This window comes from Schistocerca nitens, chromosome 9 (genome assembly GCF_023898315.1).
Source record: "Schistocerca nitens isolate TAMUIC-IGC-003100 chromosome 9, iqSchNite1.1, whole genome shotgun sequence".
Classification (NCBI taxonomy): Eukaryota; Metazoa; Arthropoda; class Insecta; order Orthoptera; family Acrididae; genus Schistocerca; species Schistocerca nitens.
The window spans coordinates 510,458,109-510,476,173 of NC_064622.1; the positions used below are offsets into that span (position 1 = coordinate 510,458,109).

At 43.8% G+C, this 18,065-nt stretch overlaps 1 protein-coding gene across 3 annotated transcripts in view; it reads right to left on the minus strand.

The window, feature by feature from the left end:
* LOC126203686 (GDP-D-glucose phosphorylase 1) overlaps positions 1 to 18,065 on the minus strand; it is an 89,082-nt gene that overhangs the window by 4,825 nt on the left and 66,192 nt on the right. For all 3 annotated transcript variants that reach the window (XM_049938055.1, XM_049938054.1, XM_049938053.1), the window contains exon 6: positions 1,742 to 1,807. In XM_049938055.1, coding sequence (XP_049794012.1) covers positions 1,742 to 1,807 — 66 coding nt within the window. The remainder of the gene's footprint in view (positions 1 to 1,741; positions 1,808 to 18,065) is intronic.

The window sequence follows — 18,065 nt, forward strand, 5'->3', positions numbered from 1 at the left end:
CATTTACATCCTCCTTCATTTCTATAATATTGTCTCAAGTACATCTCCCTTGTACAGACCCTGTATATAGTCCTTCCACCTCTCAGCTTTCCCTTCTTTGCTTAGGACCAGTTTCTCATTTGAGCTCTTGATATTCATACAGCTGTCTCTCTTTTCTCCAAAGGCCTCTTTAATTTTCCTGTACACTATATCTATCTTTCCCCTAGTGAGATATGCTTATAAATCCTTACATTTATTCCCTGGCCATTCCTGCCTAGTCATTTTGCACTTCCTGTCAATATCATTTTTTAGACACTTGTATTCATCTTTGCTGCCTCATTTACTGCATTTTGTACTTTCTCCTTTCATCAATTACATTCAGTATCTCTTTTGTTACTCAAATATTTCTACTACGCCACATCTTTCCGTGTATTTGATCCTCTGCTGCCTTCTTTATTTTGTCTCTCAAAGCTACCAATCTGTCTTCTACCGTATTCCTTTACTCTGTTCCTGTCAATCGTTCCCTAATGCCTCCTCTGAAAGCCTCAGAAACCTCTTGCTCTCTCGGTTTATCCACATTCCATCTCCTTAATTTCCTACCTTTTTCCAATTTCTGCAGTTTTAATCTACAATTCATAACCAATAAATTGTGGTCAGAGTCCACATATGCCCCAGAAAATGTCTAACAGTTTAAAATCTAGTTCCTAAATCTTTGTCTTACCATTACACAATCAATCTGAAACCTTCTGGTGTCTCCAGGTCTCTTCCACATATACAACCTTCTTTTATGATTCTTAAACCAAGTATAGCAACGATTAAATAATGTTCTGTGTAAAATTTGACCACACAGCTTCTTCTTTCATTCCTTCCCCCCAAGTCCATATTCACATATAATTTTTCCTTCTCTCACATTTCCTACTATTGGATTCCAGTTCCTCATCACAATTAAATTTTCATCTCCTTTAACTATATGAATAATTTCTTTTATCTCATCATACGTTTCTTCATCTCTTCAATATCTGTGGAGCTAGCTGACATATAAATTTGTAGTACTGTCGTAGGCATGTGCTTTGTGTCTATTTTGGCTACAATAATGCATTCACTATGCTGTTCATAGTAGCTTACTCGCATTCCTCTCTTCTTATTCATTATCAAACTCACTCCTGCATTACCCCTATTTCATTTTGTTTGTGTAACCCTATATTCACCTGACATGAAGTCCTGTGCTTCCTGCCACACAACTTCACCACTTTCCACTATATCTAACTTCAGCCTATCAGTTTTCCTTTTTAAATTTTCTAACCTATCTGCCCGATTAAGGGAACCAATATTCCACAGTCCGATCCTTATGATGCCAGTTTTGTTTCTCCTGATCAAGACATCCTTCTGAGTAGTCCCTGCCTGGAGATCCAAATGGGGGAATATTTTACCTCCAGAATTTTATCGAAGAGGAAGTTATCATCATTTAACAATACAGTAGAACTGCATGCTCTCGGAAAAAGTCCGACATTCACATTATTTTTATAGTCTTCAATAACCTTAACTATTTACTATGAAATAAGAGACAAAATTTGATGAATATGTGTTATTCAATACAGCTTTCCATAAGGATGCTTGTTTCAAATGCAACATTTTGTGACACGTAAAGTATCTTTACATTTTATACTGTAAGTGAGTATTTCCTCTATTTGTCTAATATACCTGAAGTTTCACAGTTTCATACTTCAGTTTAAGTGAACTGGGAAAAGTTCAAGATACTTACTTTTAATACTGAGATGGCCAAACAGCTCGCATATTGCAGGATTGAAAGCATCATTTTGTTTTGCTCCTAAAAAGCACATGTACATACGTGTTAGTGACATCAGTGAAAGTTCAGTTCAAAGCATATTTGTATATGGTGATCTTTTCCTTCTCACCAAGCAGTTATACAGTCAACTGAATAAATCATGTATCATTTACTGAAACAAAGAAAGAAAATGCTTTAAGGGAAGATAACAATTTACAATATGGTTGAGCTGTTGTGCAACAGACATGTTGTCATAACAAACAACTCTGACAGATGAGTAAGTACATTTCCAATTTTATGTGCCAATTTTATGTGCCTACTGAACAGCCTCATCCTGTATGACGAGTTACCTCCCACAGTTATTTCATGTCTTTCGTACAAGATTTTCCATCAGGTATTAGTAGTTTGGGATTGTACTGTATACATTCTTATCTGAAGGCCTTCTGTAAGGTAAATGAAAACTGTTTTGTGCAACTTAATTATTTATTTATTTTGTGGTCCAGTGATTCTATTGTGAATATATCACAGAGTACAGAATGACGTAGTTTCACAAGGAACGTTCTATGGCATTATTAAATGCCATTTGCTGTAACTGCCAATTCAATGTGCATGCCACTTCATAGTTTGAATGTGAAGTTTGTGCTTGATGCGGTCACTAGAGGCTTGCAGGCTGTGCCCGCTGTTCGAACTAGTGAATGTATAGGCCAGAGTGCAAGGCTCCGCCAGCCACTTGTGTATTGTTAATTGTATTGGACCTTGTCTTCCTCAAATGTTTACCTCTCAGGTAATAAATTACAATTTTCTTGGGTTATAACACTTTTTGGCAATGGGTCCATGAGTTCCACTTTAATCATTGGTCCTTTGAGTTTAATTTCCATGGAGATAGTGCAGGCACTGACAGTTTACAGCTTAATGACTAAATTGGGACAATTGGCAGTCCTAGCAACAACATACCCACCACCATTCCCTGCACACGACAATGCAGCAGAAGACTGGGAGACTTACACAAAGCACTTGTGGCAACATTTCCAGGCATTTGGTATCACAGATGTAAACTTGCATAAGGCTCATTTTTTTTTTTTTTTTATCATGGATTTTACCTTGCATGTATCAAGCGTGGTATCAGCTCACCCCCTTACAAAAACCTTAAAGCCTTTCTTTCAATCAGATGTGTGAATTACTTTCTACTTATTACTGTATACATGTTATTGCTGTTCACGTGAAGTTTTAATTGTTGACAAAATAGCTGGCCGGGCAAACCTTCGAGCAGTGCTTCTGATCCTTTGAGAAATTATTTTGCATTATAAAATCATCTGTCTGTTTGAGATGGAGTGCTGCTGTCAGCTGCAAAGGACACCATTCCACAGGCTGCAGTCTCGTCTGTCCTCCAGTGTGAGCTTGCGCATTTATTACACTACTGGCCATTAAACTTGCTACACCACAAAGATGTCGTGCTACAGACGCAAAATTTAACCGACAGAAAGAAGATGCTGAGATATGCATATGATTAGCTTTTCAGAGCATTCACACAAGGTTGGCTCTGGTGGCGACACCTACAACGTGCTGACATGAGGAAAGTTTCCAGCTGATTTCACATACACAAACAGTAGTTGACCGGCGTTGCCTGATGAAACATTGTTGTGATGCCTCGTGTAAGGAGGAGAAATGCGTACCATCACGTTCCGACTTTGATAAATGTCGGATTGTAGCTTATCACGATTGCAGTTTATCGTATCGCGACATTGCTGCTCGCACTGGTCGAGATCCAATGACTGTTAGCAGAATATGGAATCGGTGGATTCAGGAGGGTAATACGAATCCCAATGGTCTCGTATCACTAGTAGTCGAGATGACAGGCATCTTAACCGCATGGCTGTTACGGATCGTGCAGCCACATCCCGATGCCTGAGTCAAGAGATAGGGATGTTTGCAGGACAACAATCATCTGCACAAACAGTTCGACGATGTTTGCAGCAGCGCGGACTACCAGCTTGGAGACCATGGCTGCAGTTATTCTTGCATCACAGACAGGAGCACCTGCGATGGTGTACTCAGACGAACCTGGGCGCACGAATGGCAAAACGTCATTTTTTCGAATGAATCCAGGTTCCGTTTACAGCATCATTATGGTTGCATTCATGTTTGGCGACATCGCGGTGAACGCACATTGAAAGCGTGTATTCATCATCGCCATACTGGCATATCACCTGGCGTGACGGTATGGGGTGCCATTGGTTACTCGTCTCGGTCACCTATTGTTCACATTGAAGGCACTTTGAACAGTGGACGTTACATTTCAGATGTGTTACGACCCATGGCTCTACCCTGGATTCGATCCCTGGGAAACCCTACATTTCAGCAGGATAATGCACGACCGCATGTTGTAGGTCCTGAACGGGCCTTTCTGGATACAGAAAATGTTCGACTGCTGCCCTGGCCAGCACATTCGCCAGATCTCTCACCAACTGAAAACGTCTGTAAAGCTGCATGCCCTCAGGAAAAATTACGGCTGTAGTTTCCCCTTGCTTTCAGTCGTTTGCAGTACCAGCACAGCAAGGCCGTTTTGGTTGTGTTACAAGGCCAGATCAGTCAATCATCCAGGCTGTTGTCCCTGCAACTACTGAAAAGGCTGCTGCCCCTCTTCAGGAACCACATGTTTGTCTGGCCTCTCAACAGATAACCCTCTGTTGTGGTTGCACCTACGGTATGGCTATCTGTACTGCTGAGCCATGCAAGCCTCCCCACCAATGGCAAGGTCCATGGTTCATGGGGGTGGGGATAAAGTATTTAAATATGCTTATAATAATTGCAAACATGCACACAAATAAGGATCTGGGAACGTATCTGAGTGTTACAGCTATGTGGATACTATACATTATGGTTCAGGAAGTATTCTATAGTGTAGAATGACTCTTGTAATAGGAACTGCCTTAAGCATTTTTTAAGTAAAAGTTCACCATCACCAAGACAATTTGTGAAGGAAGGGCATTAAAATCTTACCGCCACTGAAATGGATTCCTTTCCATACCACACTCAGGTTCATATGCTTATAGTGGATATCTTAATTTCTTCTATCCTGATACATCCTATTGGGCTTAAAAATTTGTCTTTATTCCCTTCTTACATGCTCCTGGTAGAGCATACATTGTGCAATATGTCAGGACGTCAAGTTCATTAAAAAAATTTCTAGAGTGGACTCCACTCTTGTTTCTTATGACCTATTTCTACACATATAGTACTTTCCTAGCCAGTGGTGATTTCCCCTAAATATGATTTGATATGTTGTAATGGCATGAAAGTAACTGTCATAAGCTGATTTTTATAATTTCCATACTTCTATAATGACAGACAAAATGTAAAGCCAAAGCAGAAAAACACAGTCATTTGCAAAGATCCAGGATGTGGTGTTACCATTTTAGTTTACTATCAGTACATAAACCCAAGTATTTTAAGTATCCTCCCCAGTTACCTGCCGGTCCGCCAGTTTTCTCCTGTGTCTTCAGCTTCAGAGGCTGTGTGAAAATGAGTAAAGTTTATTTCAGTATAATTTACAAAAAGACTATTTATGCTAAACTAGTTCACCGTATCCTTAAATATCTTAACTGACACCTCAAGTTTTTCTAATGAATTATCAGTAAGTACCATATGGCAACCAGCAAATATGGTATTCATCTTTCAGCTGTCCCTTCTCTGTTTAGTACTGCCTTGGCATCTGTGCTCTTGATATTCATACAATAGCTTCTCTTTTCTCCAAAGGTTTTTCTAATTTTTCTATATATTGCATCTATCTTCTCTTAGTCCTTCATGTCTGATTGGTTGGTTTGGTGTGAAAGGGACTAAACTGGAAGATCATCAGGATGAATGGAAACAACTTCCATGGGCAAAACATAATGTCAGATCAGTCGAGTTGGTGTCGTCTGCTAGCACCAGAGGCAACAGATCAGGAACATTAAGATGCCATCTCAAAGCAGCCAAATCAGGGCAGTGTATGAGTAAGTGGGCCACTGTCAGCCAGGCTCCATAATTTCAGGGAGAGGGATCCTCACATCTGAGAATGTGGCTACGGGTTAGCGAAGTGTAGCCAATGCGGAGGCTACAGAGGATGGTGGATTCTCTGCGAGAAGCATGCAGTGAAGACTGCCACATGGCCATGGTCTCCTCAATTGTCCTCAGTTTGTTTGAGAGATCAGTGCAGACCATTCCGAGATCCAGACTTCCAGCAATCAATGGCATATAAACGACCATAGGTCCAGTTCTGGAAGTCCCATTTTGAGAATTGGCATCTTGGTGGCCAGCTTGGCCAACCAGTCAGCTTGTTCATTTCCCAAAACGAAAACAACTGATGGAGGTCAGAGACAAGATTCTCAATAGCTGTAACCAGAAGCTAAGGGGAGTAGCACTGGTCTATAGCTTGAAGGCTAGTAAAGGAGTCACTACAGATTAGGCCAATGCAATAACGGACATGGCTAAGGGCTAATTTAATGGCCATCAATTCAGCAGTGAAGACACTGCTGCCCTCTGGCAGAGAGTGGAGTTCACTACACTGTGCATGTGTGTACACAATTGACTGTTGAGCCATCGGTGAATAACGTTTCTGAAACAGGTACTTCTCAAGAACAGCCAAGAACAGGCAGTGAAAAATCATGGGGTCGACGGAATATTTTGGACCAAAGGAGACTTTGAGGCAAATCTGAGGACAGGGCACAAGCCATGGGAGAAGATGCAATGTCTCCTTGACCAGAGGCAACAGTGGAGGAAGCTGCAATTCCGAAGAGCATGACTGGATGCTGCAGCAATTGTAAACCCATTTCTGGGTCACCGCTTGGGAGGTGGAGCTCCCACCCAGGGAAAAGGACACGGTAGCTGGAATATTCAGCGAAGCTACGAATGCGTATAGCATAATTCAGCAGCTGTTGTTGGCGCCTGATAGGTAATGAACTAACTCCAGCCTCGACTAGTAGGCTGTTCGGAGTGGTTAGTTCAGAAGGCCGCTGTCACAAATTGGACCTCACAATGATGAATGGGTCCAATATCCGCAATACTTAGGGAGATGCTGAACCATATGAAGACTCCCACAGCCAAGACAGGACTGGATCAGGGCTTTGTACAGCCACAAAAGGGTAGAGTGATCTTTTTGGTTGGTTGGTTTGGAGATTAAAGAGGCTAAACTGCAAGGTTATCAGTCCCTTTTTGCTTAGTCACATAGGTCTCAGATTAAAACCACACCCCAAATTAATGTTAATGCTTGAAACCCAGGACAGGGGTGGGAGGGGGGAGCAAAATGCATAAAACTATATGTAACCGTACTGAAGTAGAAAACGGTAGTATCAAACCAAAATTGAAAACATTAAGAAAAAGGAAAAAAGTGGTAAAAGGTATTAAAAAACTATATAGCGGATGGCCTTGGCTGGCTGATTGCAAGAATAAAAGAGCCAGCCACTCTGCAACACACTAAAATCCCCAGCCTAAAAACACAGTAAGGGAAAAGATGAACACCAACTAGAACAGACGGCACCAGAGGCAGTGAGGACGGCTAAATTTTGACAGTTCAACAAGATGTGGACCACTGTCAAGTGTGAACCACAGTGACACTGAGGTGGGTCCTCACGATGTAGGAGGTGACAGTGAGACAACCGAGTACGGCCAATGCAGAGCTGGCAAAAGACAACGGAGCCCTTGTGAGAGACTTGTATGGGGAACCTCAACACATTCATTGTCTCCTTTACCGGGCGTAACTTATTCGGCAAGCACGAGGAGTTCCATTCTGTATTCTAGAGTCCAAAAACCTCGTAGCATAATACTAATCGAAGATCAGATTCTGGTATGCCAATCTACAGACTCGGTTTACAAGTAGCCTCTTTGGCTAGTTTGTTGGCAAGTTCATTTCCCAGGATTCCGGAATCTATACAAAGACCACCGACTGTACACATTGTTTGAGGATTAAACAGACTCTTGGATAGCCATTATCAAAGGATGGCGAGGATAGTACTGGTCGAGAGATTTAAGGGCACCCAAGGAGTCGCTACAAATGACGAAGGTCTCCCAGTGCAGGAACAGATGTGCTCAAGAGCATGAGAGACGGTACCAGCTCAGCAGTGAAAACGCTGCAGCCATCTGGCAAGGAGCACTGTTCAGTACATTGTGCAACACAATGTGACCATCAACCATCGAGTCATTCATGCAAACTACCTCTGAACCCTGGGATGTGTCAAGAATAGAGAGAAACAGGTGGCGAAGGGCCGCTGGATGAACCAAGTCTTTTGGGACCTGTGATAGGTCCAGATGAAGCTGTGACCAATGTATACACCATGGAGGTGTACGTGAGTCAATCCAAGGAGGGTAAAACTCAGGTAACAGAGAGTCGAGTTCAGTGAGAAGGGACTGGTCACAGACTGTAATTGTAATCCCTGTTCTGGGCCACCATTGCAGGAGATGGATTGCCATGTCATGGAAAAAGAGACGGTAATTTGGATGTTTAGGTGAGCTACAAGTGTGTGTGGCATAGCTGGCAAGAAGTTCTTGTCGCCTGACCTGCAATGCAGAAACCCAAGCTTCCATAAGTAGGCTGTTCACATGGCTTGTTCGGAAAGCTCACATCACAAGTCAGACTTCACAGTGGTGTATAGAATCAAGCATCTGCAATGCTGAGGTTGATGCTGAACCATATGCCAGGCTCCCATAGTCAAGATGGGATGGTACAAGGGCTTTGCACAGCTGCACAGTGTGGAGTGATCTACACCCCACTCAGTGTGACTCTGGCATCAAAGAATGTTAAGGTACTGCCGGCACTTTTGCTTAAGCTGACAAAAATGGGGAAACCAAGTTAAGCAAGTGTTGAAAACGAGTCCTAAAAAGTTATAAGAGTCCACTACTGGTTGATTAAGGATATGCTACATTAAGGAGATGGTCATCAAGATAAAGTTGTGGGTGCAGGTGAACTGTACAATGATGACAGAAGTGCAGGACACAAGTATTGGCGGCTGAAAACTGTAAACTGTGGGTAAGAGTCCATGTCTGCACCTTTCATATGGCTCCCTGCAGTCAATGTTCAGCCACTATGAGCGAAAGGAAATGCAAAAATCGTCAGCATATAAGAAGGGTTATAGGACCCCAGAGCTGCTGCGAGACAATTAATGGCCCTACAAAGAGTGGGACAAGCAGTACAGAGCCCTGCAGGACTCCATTCTATTCGGTATGAGGGATATTGTGTGAAGCACCAACTCAAACTGTGAAGATGTGGCGCAACAAAAAGTTCTGTATAAAAATTGGGAGTGAGCTCTGGAAATGTCATTTGTGTAATGTAGTGAGGATGTGGTGTCACCAAGTGGTGTCATATGCTTTTGCCTGGTCAAAAAAGATGGCAATAAGGTGGTGGAAATGGCCGTTCAGCTGACAGACTCCAGGTATACCAAGTTGTCAGCGGTGGAGCGACCTTCGAAAAAACTGCCCTGGGATGGAGCAAGAAGCCACTGAGATTCAAGGAGCCATTGCAACTGCTGACTCACCATACATTCGAGCAGCTTGCATAGAACATTGTTGAGGCTAATAGGATGATAGCTACCCGCATCTAGCAGGATCTTACCAGGTTTTAACACTGGAATGACGATACTTTCTCACCATTGTGATGGGAATGAGTCAGTGCTTCAGAGGCAATGGGAGATGGCAAGGAGGTAGCACTGATAATCTGCTGAGAGATATTTAATCATTTGCTGAAACATTGACTGCAGGGAGCCATATAAAAGGTACAGTCATGGGCTCTTACCCACAGCTTTCAGTTTTCAGCCGCCAAGACTTGTGTCATGATCTGGCGTCGTCATCATACATTTCACCTGCACCCACAACTTGTATTTGGACAATGTGCAAGGGCACTGAGAAATTTCCACTCACTGAATGGAGTATTGTTTGGTTCAGGGTGGTGTTTAGTTAAAGATAGGTATTGTAGTTCCACCTGCTATTTTAGGGTATGAAAGGCAGGGTGGTAATTCTCAGAGTTTCAAGCATAATTCTCGGCAAAATGCTCTGCGATTGTGTGTGTGTGGTCAGTATATGTAGCTCCATATGTGGAAATCCCAGATATACCTGCAGGCATCTGATATCCATAAAGGCATTTGAGCTTAGTCCAAACGTGGTTTGTGTTCCAATGGTGGAGATGTACCATTCCCAGCACTCCTGCTTCTGTCTTTTGATTAGCTGATGGTCAGGGAGTTGTTTGAAGGCAATGAAGTACTCCACTGATGGGCACTGCTTATGATGTTGTCGGGCCTGCCTGTGATCCCTAATGCCAACAATGATTTCCGGTGACCACCAGGGCACTGTCTTCTGCCGGGGTCAGCCAGAGGAATAAAGCAGCTGCAGAAACAATGGTTGTAGTAACATTGTGGATCACCACACAAATGTTGCCAAGCAATGGAAATCCAATGGGGGTAGCAGAGGTGGAAGTGTCCCAGCCAGCCACGGTAAGAGCCCACCTGGGCAAGCGTCCAGGTGAGAGCTGCCGGGGAAGGCACAGGAAGAGCGGAAGGTGGTCACTACCACACAAGCTGTCGTGAGCGCTCCGGTGAACATATGGTAGGAGGTCAGGACTGGAAACTGAGAGATCTATGGCCAAGTACGTGTCATGTGCCACACTGAAATGAGGTTGGGTACCTGTTGAGTTAGTAGATTCTCGAGATCCTTACCATGGGCAATAATCTTGGTTCCATCCCACAAAGGGTTAAGGGCACTGAAATCACCAAAAGGTAGGAAAGGTGGGGGGAGTTGAGAAATTAGTGCAGCCAATACATTTTGTGGTACTTCACCATCAGGAGAAAGGCAGATGTTGCACATGGTAATTTCCCTTATTGTCCTAACCCTGACAGCCACAGCTTCGAAAGGTGTTTGAAGGTGCGTAGGTTCACTATAGACAGAGCTAAAGACATTTAGATATACTCCACCTGACATCCTGTTACAGTAATTATGATTTTTGTAATACCCCCAATAGCCATGGGGGACAGGGGCCTGCATTGCTGGAAACCAAGTTTCCTGAAGGGCAACACAGCAAGCAGGTGTAATGCTTAAGGGTTATCATAGCTCAGCCAGATGGGGGAAAAACTGCCCGGTTTCACTGGAGGATGATGCTTTCGGTGGGCTGGGAACGCATGCAGGGACCAAGGAGACAGTTTACACCTCAGGTCATCTGTCACCACCAGTTGAGTGTTTGTATGTATGACTGCAAGGCTGTTTGCCCTCTCCCTTCTCTTTAGGGGCTTGCTAGGAGGGCTTCTCTGAAGTAGCTTCAGGTACAGGAGAAGACTGCAAAGCCATTTGGCAGCCACTGGCTGGTGTCCACTTTTGCACAGGAGTTGACCTTGGAAGGTAGTGTCCCAAGGGGTCCCTTCCATGTGTAGCGCGTTGCTCCCACAGTGCATGCTTTGGGAGCAACAGAAGAAGAAATGTCCTCAGCCATCAAGTGGGGGTGGGGGGAGCAATGTAATCCGATGACCCTGAGGGCCCACTGTGCAAGGCAGAGGCGAAGGGACTATCATTGCCATTGAGGGCAATGCTAGGGGGACGGACATGTGGTTTTGTGTTACATCGGTATACCATCACCTTGACCTTTTCAGGTAACGATTCACCCTCAAACACCAAGATGAAGGTACAGGTAGCAACCCTATTATCTTTAGATCCACTATAGACACATCAGATGAAGTGAACCCCCTGCCATTCTAAACTGGCATGAAGCTCATCGTCAAATGTAGTAGGAGACCCTGATATATATATATATATATATATATATATATATATATATATATATATATATATATATAAATTAAAATAAATAAATAAAAACCCTCCTGAACCATGTTGAGGCTTTTATGCTTTTATGGGGAATGACCAAAATGGGAATGTCACCCAGCTTGTCACAGGTGAGCAATGCCTTTGGGCTGGGGATGCTGTCTGAATCAAGAATGACCCATTTCGCATTTTGGACAGTGCACAGTGCACACTTCCCCATACTTATCCTCCAGGTTTCCCCAAAAAACAGAGGCTTTGTAGCCAGAAAGGAGAACCCGTCAGTTCTGCTGCACACTAAGTATCAAGACGAATATGGCTCTCTTTTTTTCTATAACCCTATGCTCCTCCCATGGTGTAGCTAAGGAGGAGAACAATTTGTGGTCATACTTCTCAGCATTGAAGTCTAACTTTTGTTTCTTAGAGACTTCTGGGGCCATTTGGTCACTAAAAGATGACTTGGACTGCTTCATTGCATGTCATCCACCCTCATGCCACCCACTTCACCCAGGGGCTCTCCCCACAGGAACCTGCCAGTCTCAGCAAAGGCCACCTGGCAGGATGGTCATTGCTGGGAGTCCTGATGCCCCAGGTAGATGGGCATCTACTCCCTGGCATACACGTGGTGTTTGCAGCTCAGGCCTCAGCAGTGAGACTCCTGTGTTGTCAGGGGACTACAATCAAGTGGATATATGATGGCCCCTCCACAATGGACTGGCTACCATGCTGGATATTGGGGACAAAGAAATCCAGTATTATCATGGGGGCAAAAGAGGACAGGAGACAATGGATGTAAATTATGCACCCTGTAAGGTGTCCTCACCCAAATGGCTGGATTACGGGTGGAGTTGCTGAGCCATGAGAGTAAAAAGTGCAGAAGGACTCAGTGTACAATGGATGTATGATGCACCACGTAAGGCATCCTTCCCCAAATGGCCCGTACTTCTGAAAAATTTTGAGAGTGTGAAGGTCAAACCCTAAAGGAGACCATAATACTGAAGGTTGAAAAGTAGAGAGCAATACCTCAGGCCTATTCTAAATCACAATCCTGCAGGTGTTACCAGCATTTTTGCTTAAGCTGGCAAAGGTTGGGAAGCCACATCAGCTGGGGATAGAAGATCAGTGCCAAAAAATGATGCATCTCAACTACAGTAACTAACTGATCGTCTAGGTAGAGCTCTGGGTGTGGGTGGGCAGTACAAAGGTAACAGAAGCGTATGACACAAGTCTTGGTGGCTGAGAACCGAAAGCCGTGGGTGAGTGCTCATGACTGCACCTTTGGTATGGCACCCTGTAGGTGATGCTCAGCAACAACCAAGAGGAGGAGCAATAATAAAAGCAAAAATTGTCAGCATATAAGGAAGGTGATAGTGAAGAACCTACAGCCACTGCTAGACCATTGATGGCCACCAGAAAGAGGGAGAAGCTCAATACAGAGCCTTGTGGGACCATGTTCTCTTGGATATGGGGGGTACTGAGTGAAACTCCCACTTAAACCTGGAACATGTGGTGTGGCAGGAAGTTCTTGACACAAACTGGGGGTGGACCATGGAGGCTCCACTTGTGTAATGTAGTAAGGATGTGGCGATGCCATGTCATCGGTAATCCTTCTGTAGGTCTAAAAAGACAGTAATCAGTGCCGATGATGTGCAGAGGCCACCAGATGGTGAACTCAAGGTGAACCAAATTATCAGCAGTGTAGCAGCCTCTGCGAAAACCACCCTAATATGCAGCCAAAAGGCCCTGAGACTCAAGCAGCCAATACAGTCCCTTGCTCACCACGTGTTCGAGCAACTTACAGAGAATGTCAGTAAGGCTGAGTGGGCAATAACTGTTCATCTTGAGGGGGTTCTTACCCAGTTTCAATACCAAAACTACTGTGATTTCTTGCCACTGATATGGGAACTCACCCTCATTCCAGATTCAATTAAAGAGGGCAAGTATGTAACGTTGACAATCCACTAAGAGATGTTTCAGCACTTTGTTGTGAATGACAACTGACCCTGGGACTGTATCAGGGCAATGAGATAGGGCACTGGAGAGTTCCCATTCACTGAATGAAGCATTACATGGCTCCAGGTGGCAGGCAGTAAACAATAAGCGTATTTGCTCCTCCTCGTTTTGTGGGCTGAAAGGCAGGATGGTAGTTCTCAAACGCAGATGTGTGAGCATAATGCTCAGTCAAGTCCTCGGCAACAGCATCTGGATTAGTATAAATCGCACCATCTAAGGAAATACTTGGTACACAAGCAGGGTACTGGGTGTTGTAGAGTCGTCTGATCTTTGCCCATAGCTGTGATGAAGAGGTACATGATCTGATAGTGGAAACGTACCATTCCCAAGATTCTTGCATTCATCATTTTATGAGGTACTGAATATGGTCACAGAGCCATTTAAAGGCAATGAGGTGCACCAGTGAAGGGTGTCACTTATGGCACGGGAGAGTCCGACTATGATCTCTAATGGCCGCAGCCATCTCTGGGGTCCACCGGCATATTGTCTTCTGATGGGGGATTGCTAAGGAAGAGGGGATGGCTTGGTTGGCTGCCAAAAGAATGGCTGCCATTGTATGCTGAACAGATGCATCGATATTGCCTTTCAGTGGGGAGCTAAGGACGACAGCAGAGGTGGACCCACCCCAGTCAGCATTACGGAGAACCCAAATAGGTGGGTGTCCAAGAAAGCAATGCCGAGTAAGGGACAGGAAGAATGGGAAGTGGTCACTACCACACAGGTCATCGTGAGCCCTCCAATGGTAGAAGACCAAGACTGCAAAAGGAGAGATCAATGAGCAAGTGAGTCCTGGCTGCCACAGTGATGTTGTGGAGGCACCAGAGTTCAAGAGGCAAAGATCAGGTTATGCCAGTAAAGTTTCAACGTCTTTACCATGGCCAGTGATCATTGTTCCACCTCACAAATGGTTATCGGCATTGAAGTTGGCAAGGCTAGGAAAGATGGGAGAAGCTGAGTGAGTAAGGCAGACAGGACATCCTCATATCGGCAGGGATATAATTTATATAGACTCCAGCACAGACGTAAAAACCTGACCCGATATCCTCTCATAGTCAATACGATTCTTAAAATAACCTCAGTAGCCATGAAAGGCAAGAGTCTGAGTTGCTGGAAACCATATTTCTTGGATGGCAATACAGAATGCAGGGTACGTGCTTAAAAGCTTCCTTAGCTCAGCAGGTGGTGGGTCATATATAAAGTCCAGTCTTGCAAGAAGTCTACTGATATAGGTTCGGTGGGTCATTGCCTGGGAAGATTTGGCACCTCAGGGGCCTCTGGGATCTCCAAGTAAAAGCTCAACCTAATACCCTCTCATAGGCGGTATGATTCTTGAAATAAACTTGGTAGCCACAAACAGGTGGAGTTCAAGTTGCTGGAAACCATGTTTCCTGGATGGCAATACAGAATGCAAGATATGTGCTTAAAAGCTGCCTTAGCTCAGCCAGGTGGTGGAAAAATCCATTACAATTCCACTGGAGGTAAGACTGAATACTGTGAGGGCATGAAGCGAAAGGGGAGGGAGGAGAAGAGGGGGAGCAGGTTATGACCCAGGGTCATGTACTGCCACCAGTTGAGACCTCAGGGGTCTACTGATAAAGGTTCGGTGGGTCATTGCCTGGGAAGATTTGGCACCTCAGGGGCCTCTGGGATCTCCAACTTGGGCACAGAAGAAGTACATGAAGAGTTCACTGACATGGGAGTCACCAGAGTTTACTTTGCTTCAGGTGATTACTTCTGGTCTTTCTTGTCCCCCCTCCTCCTTAGAAGGTGAGGACTGAGAAGGTTTCCGCAAACTGGTTTTAGGAACCAGAAGTCTGACAGCCAGCAGCCTGTAGTTCCTTCAGCCACAGGTTGGCATCTGGCTGATGACCAGCAGGAGCCACGGAAGAAAGAGTATCAAGGGACCTCTTTCTAAATAGACAAGTCAGAAGAGGATGAGGTGCCTCCAGCTGGGGGATGGGGACCAGTGTCCAGGCAGGTAGAGCACCAGTGCCCCCAACAACCTGGGTAGCATGTATGAGCAGATGGCAATGAGCGCCCATTATAAATGGCACAACAGAGGAAGGCACTGTCAACACAGAAGTTGACGGCATTGCAGTTGTAGCATAAGATTGGCCCATTTGTATGGGATTTAGACACTCATACTTTTTTTCTGGCTTCCTGAAATTTGAGCTTGTCCAGAGTCTGATAATCTTGGATTTTCTTCTCACATTTATAAAAATAGCAATCTGGTGAGCAGTGAGAGTGGAGCTTGCCACAGTTTGCACATATGGGGGAGGGGCACAAGGAATATTCGTGTGCAGCAGATGTCCGCAATCCTTGCAGACAGGGGTAGCAATGCAACGGGAAGACATATGTCCGAACTTCATACACCTGAAGCATTTCTTAGGAGGAGGAACATAGGGTTTCACATCAAACCGGCAGACCATCACCTTGACCTTAGGCAATCTATCACTCTCGAAAGCCGAGATGAAGGCCCCAATAGCATCTCTGTTTTCCCTTGGTCCCCTGTGAACACAACAGATGAAGTGCACATCCCATTGCTTTAATCGGCCTGCAGCTCATTGTCAGATTGCAGAAGAAGGTCACCGTAAAAGATGATGACCTGGACCATACTGACAAGAAAATGGTCCAATGAGACATGTCAAAAAGCTGAAAACTGCCAAATTCATAGCATGCCAGGCAGTGGTAGAAATGTACACCCCTACTAGCACTGTAGCAACTGCACATGCAGAACTAGGCACACACACTACCGAGGTAGGCGGTACATTTGTAAACAGGAAACACGACACAACCCGATCGTAATTTGTAAAGAACTTTTCAGGTTACCATTCGTTGGTAGTGTCTCTGACACTACAGTACACAGTTACCATTCTCTCGAATTAGCCACTCATGGAACATCTATTACAAATTATCAGTTGCTTTTACCAGTATTAGTAAGTACTGACAATACAGCTAAAGCTGAATTAACATTTACTGTGCTCTTATGAGGCATGCCTGCTAATAGTACCTTTTTTTTCTTCCGGTTTCACACAGTAATGTCGAATATAGTTAACTTTCTCAATTTAGCAATGATGAAAAAAAATAAAAGCACATGCTGCAATAGCTTTCAGCAGCAAAGAAAAGGCAGTGAAATATTGGTTAAACTAAGGAGGGAAAAAACGCTTGTAGTTATGCAGTGTGCAAAGGCATTTTTGTTTCATAAAATCAGTGTGTGAACTGTACAAATGGAAGAATGAAGTAAGAATTATGTGTCAAATGGAAACCCGAAACCATCTGAATGAAAAATTGTTCGAAATATTTAGAACTGCTTGTGAGAGGCTATGCACCGTTACCGATGGAGATCTATGAGACTAGGCCCTCCGAATTGCATCTGACATGAACATTACTAATTTCCAGGGTTTGTCAACTTGGCTTCGCAGGTTCAAGAAATTGCACAAAATTGGAAGTCACAAAATTACCAAGTTTATGTCGCGTAAATGTGTAAAGCAGCTACCAGTGATAGACAATGCTATAGAAAAATTCAAAGCTGACAAAGACGAAACTTGCTGTTATTCCTGCAAGTGCTGTTTATAACAATGAAAGAACTGCGTGTACACTGCACTGTACCATTTTGGGGTGAAAAAAAAAGACGGAGTTGGTTGCCCAATCAATGAATCCAATGATACATTCATATACAATAATGCCAGTTGTAAGTATGAGTGGTTTACTGTTTCTGCAGCTGTGTAGCTGTCTTCAAGAACTGCAAGGCAAATTAGGGAAAAACAGACTGTTTCGTTGCAAAAATCTTGTAATCAATGTATCAAAATCTGAAAAATGAGAAAGGATTATTTTCAACATTTTTTTTGAAGCGGGTGCACAAACTAATTCATTGCTTTTGTTTGATTCATGCTGTGGACATAATGATGCCTATGTTTCTGTAAGAGAACAACAAAAAATCTGTATATGTAACATGGATTACACCTGGAACTACTAGTGCGATTCATCCTCTCAAAGCAACAGTGGAAAGCATTTTTCAGGGAATTATCAGACAACATAATTTCCAATACCTCTCTTTCATTTCAGGTTTATCAGTGGAACAGTATTCTTAAGCTCCAGTCATTTGTGCATCACCAGTTTTCTTCACCACAGTTACAAATTTGATCAAGTATGCCTGGTATGCACTGCAATATGCAAAACAACAGCTGGGACCATTTCTGATTCCATCCCAGTTCTGTCTGAATACAACTAGTGGTTCCTGCGAAGTGCCCGACTGTGTCAATTTTTCCTTTGTCCGATGTGCCTAGTGCAAGAAAAATGTTTGTTTTTGTCATTCAATTGACACTTAGTATATCTGTGATGATTACAGGGAATAAACAAAGAACTGTATCACTGATAGTCAAATGTACAACATTCAAACATTATTATATGGAATGGCCTACAGGAATTGTTATAAAATGAAGTATTGCAAGACACATTTCATTTCAACAAATTACAAGTCCTCATTAATGGAAGTCGTCTGTGACATCAAACACTG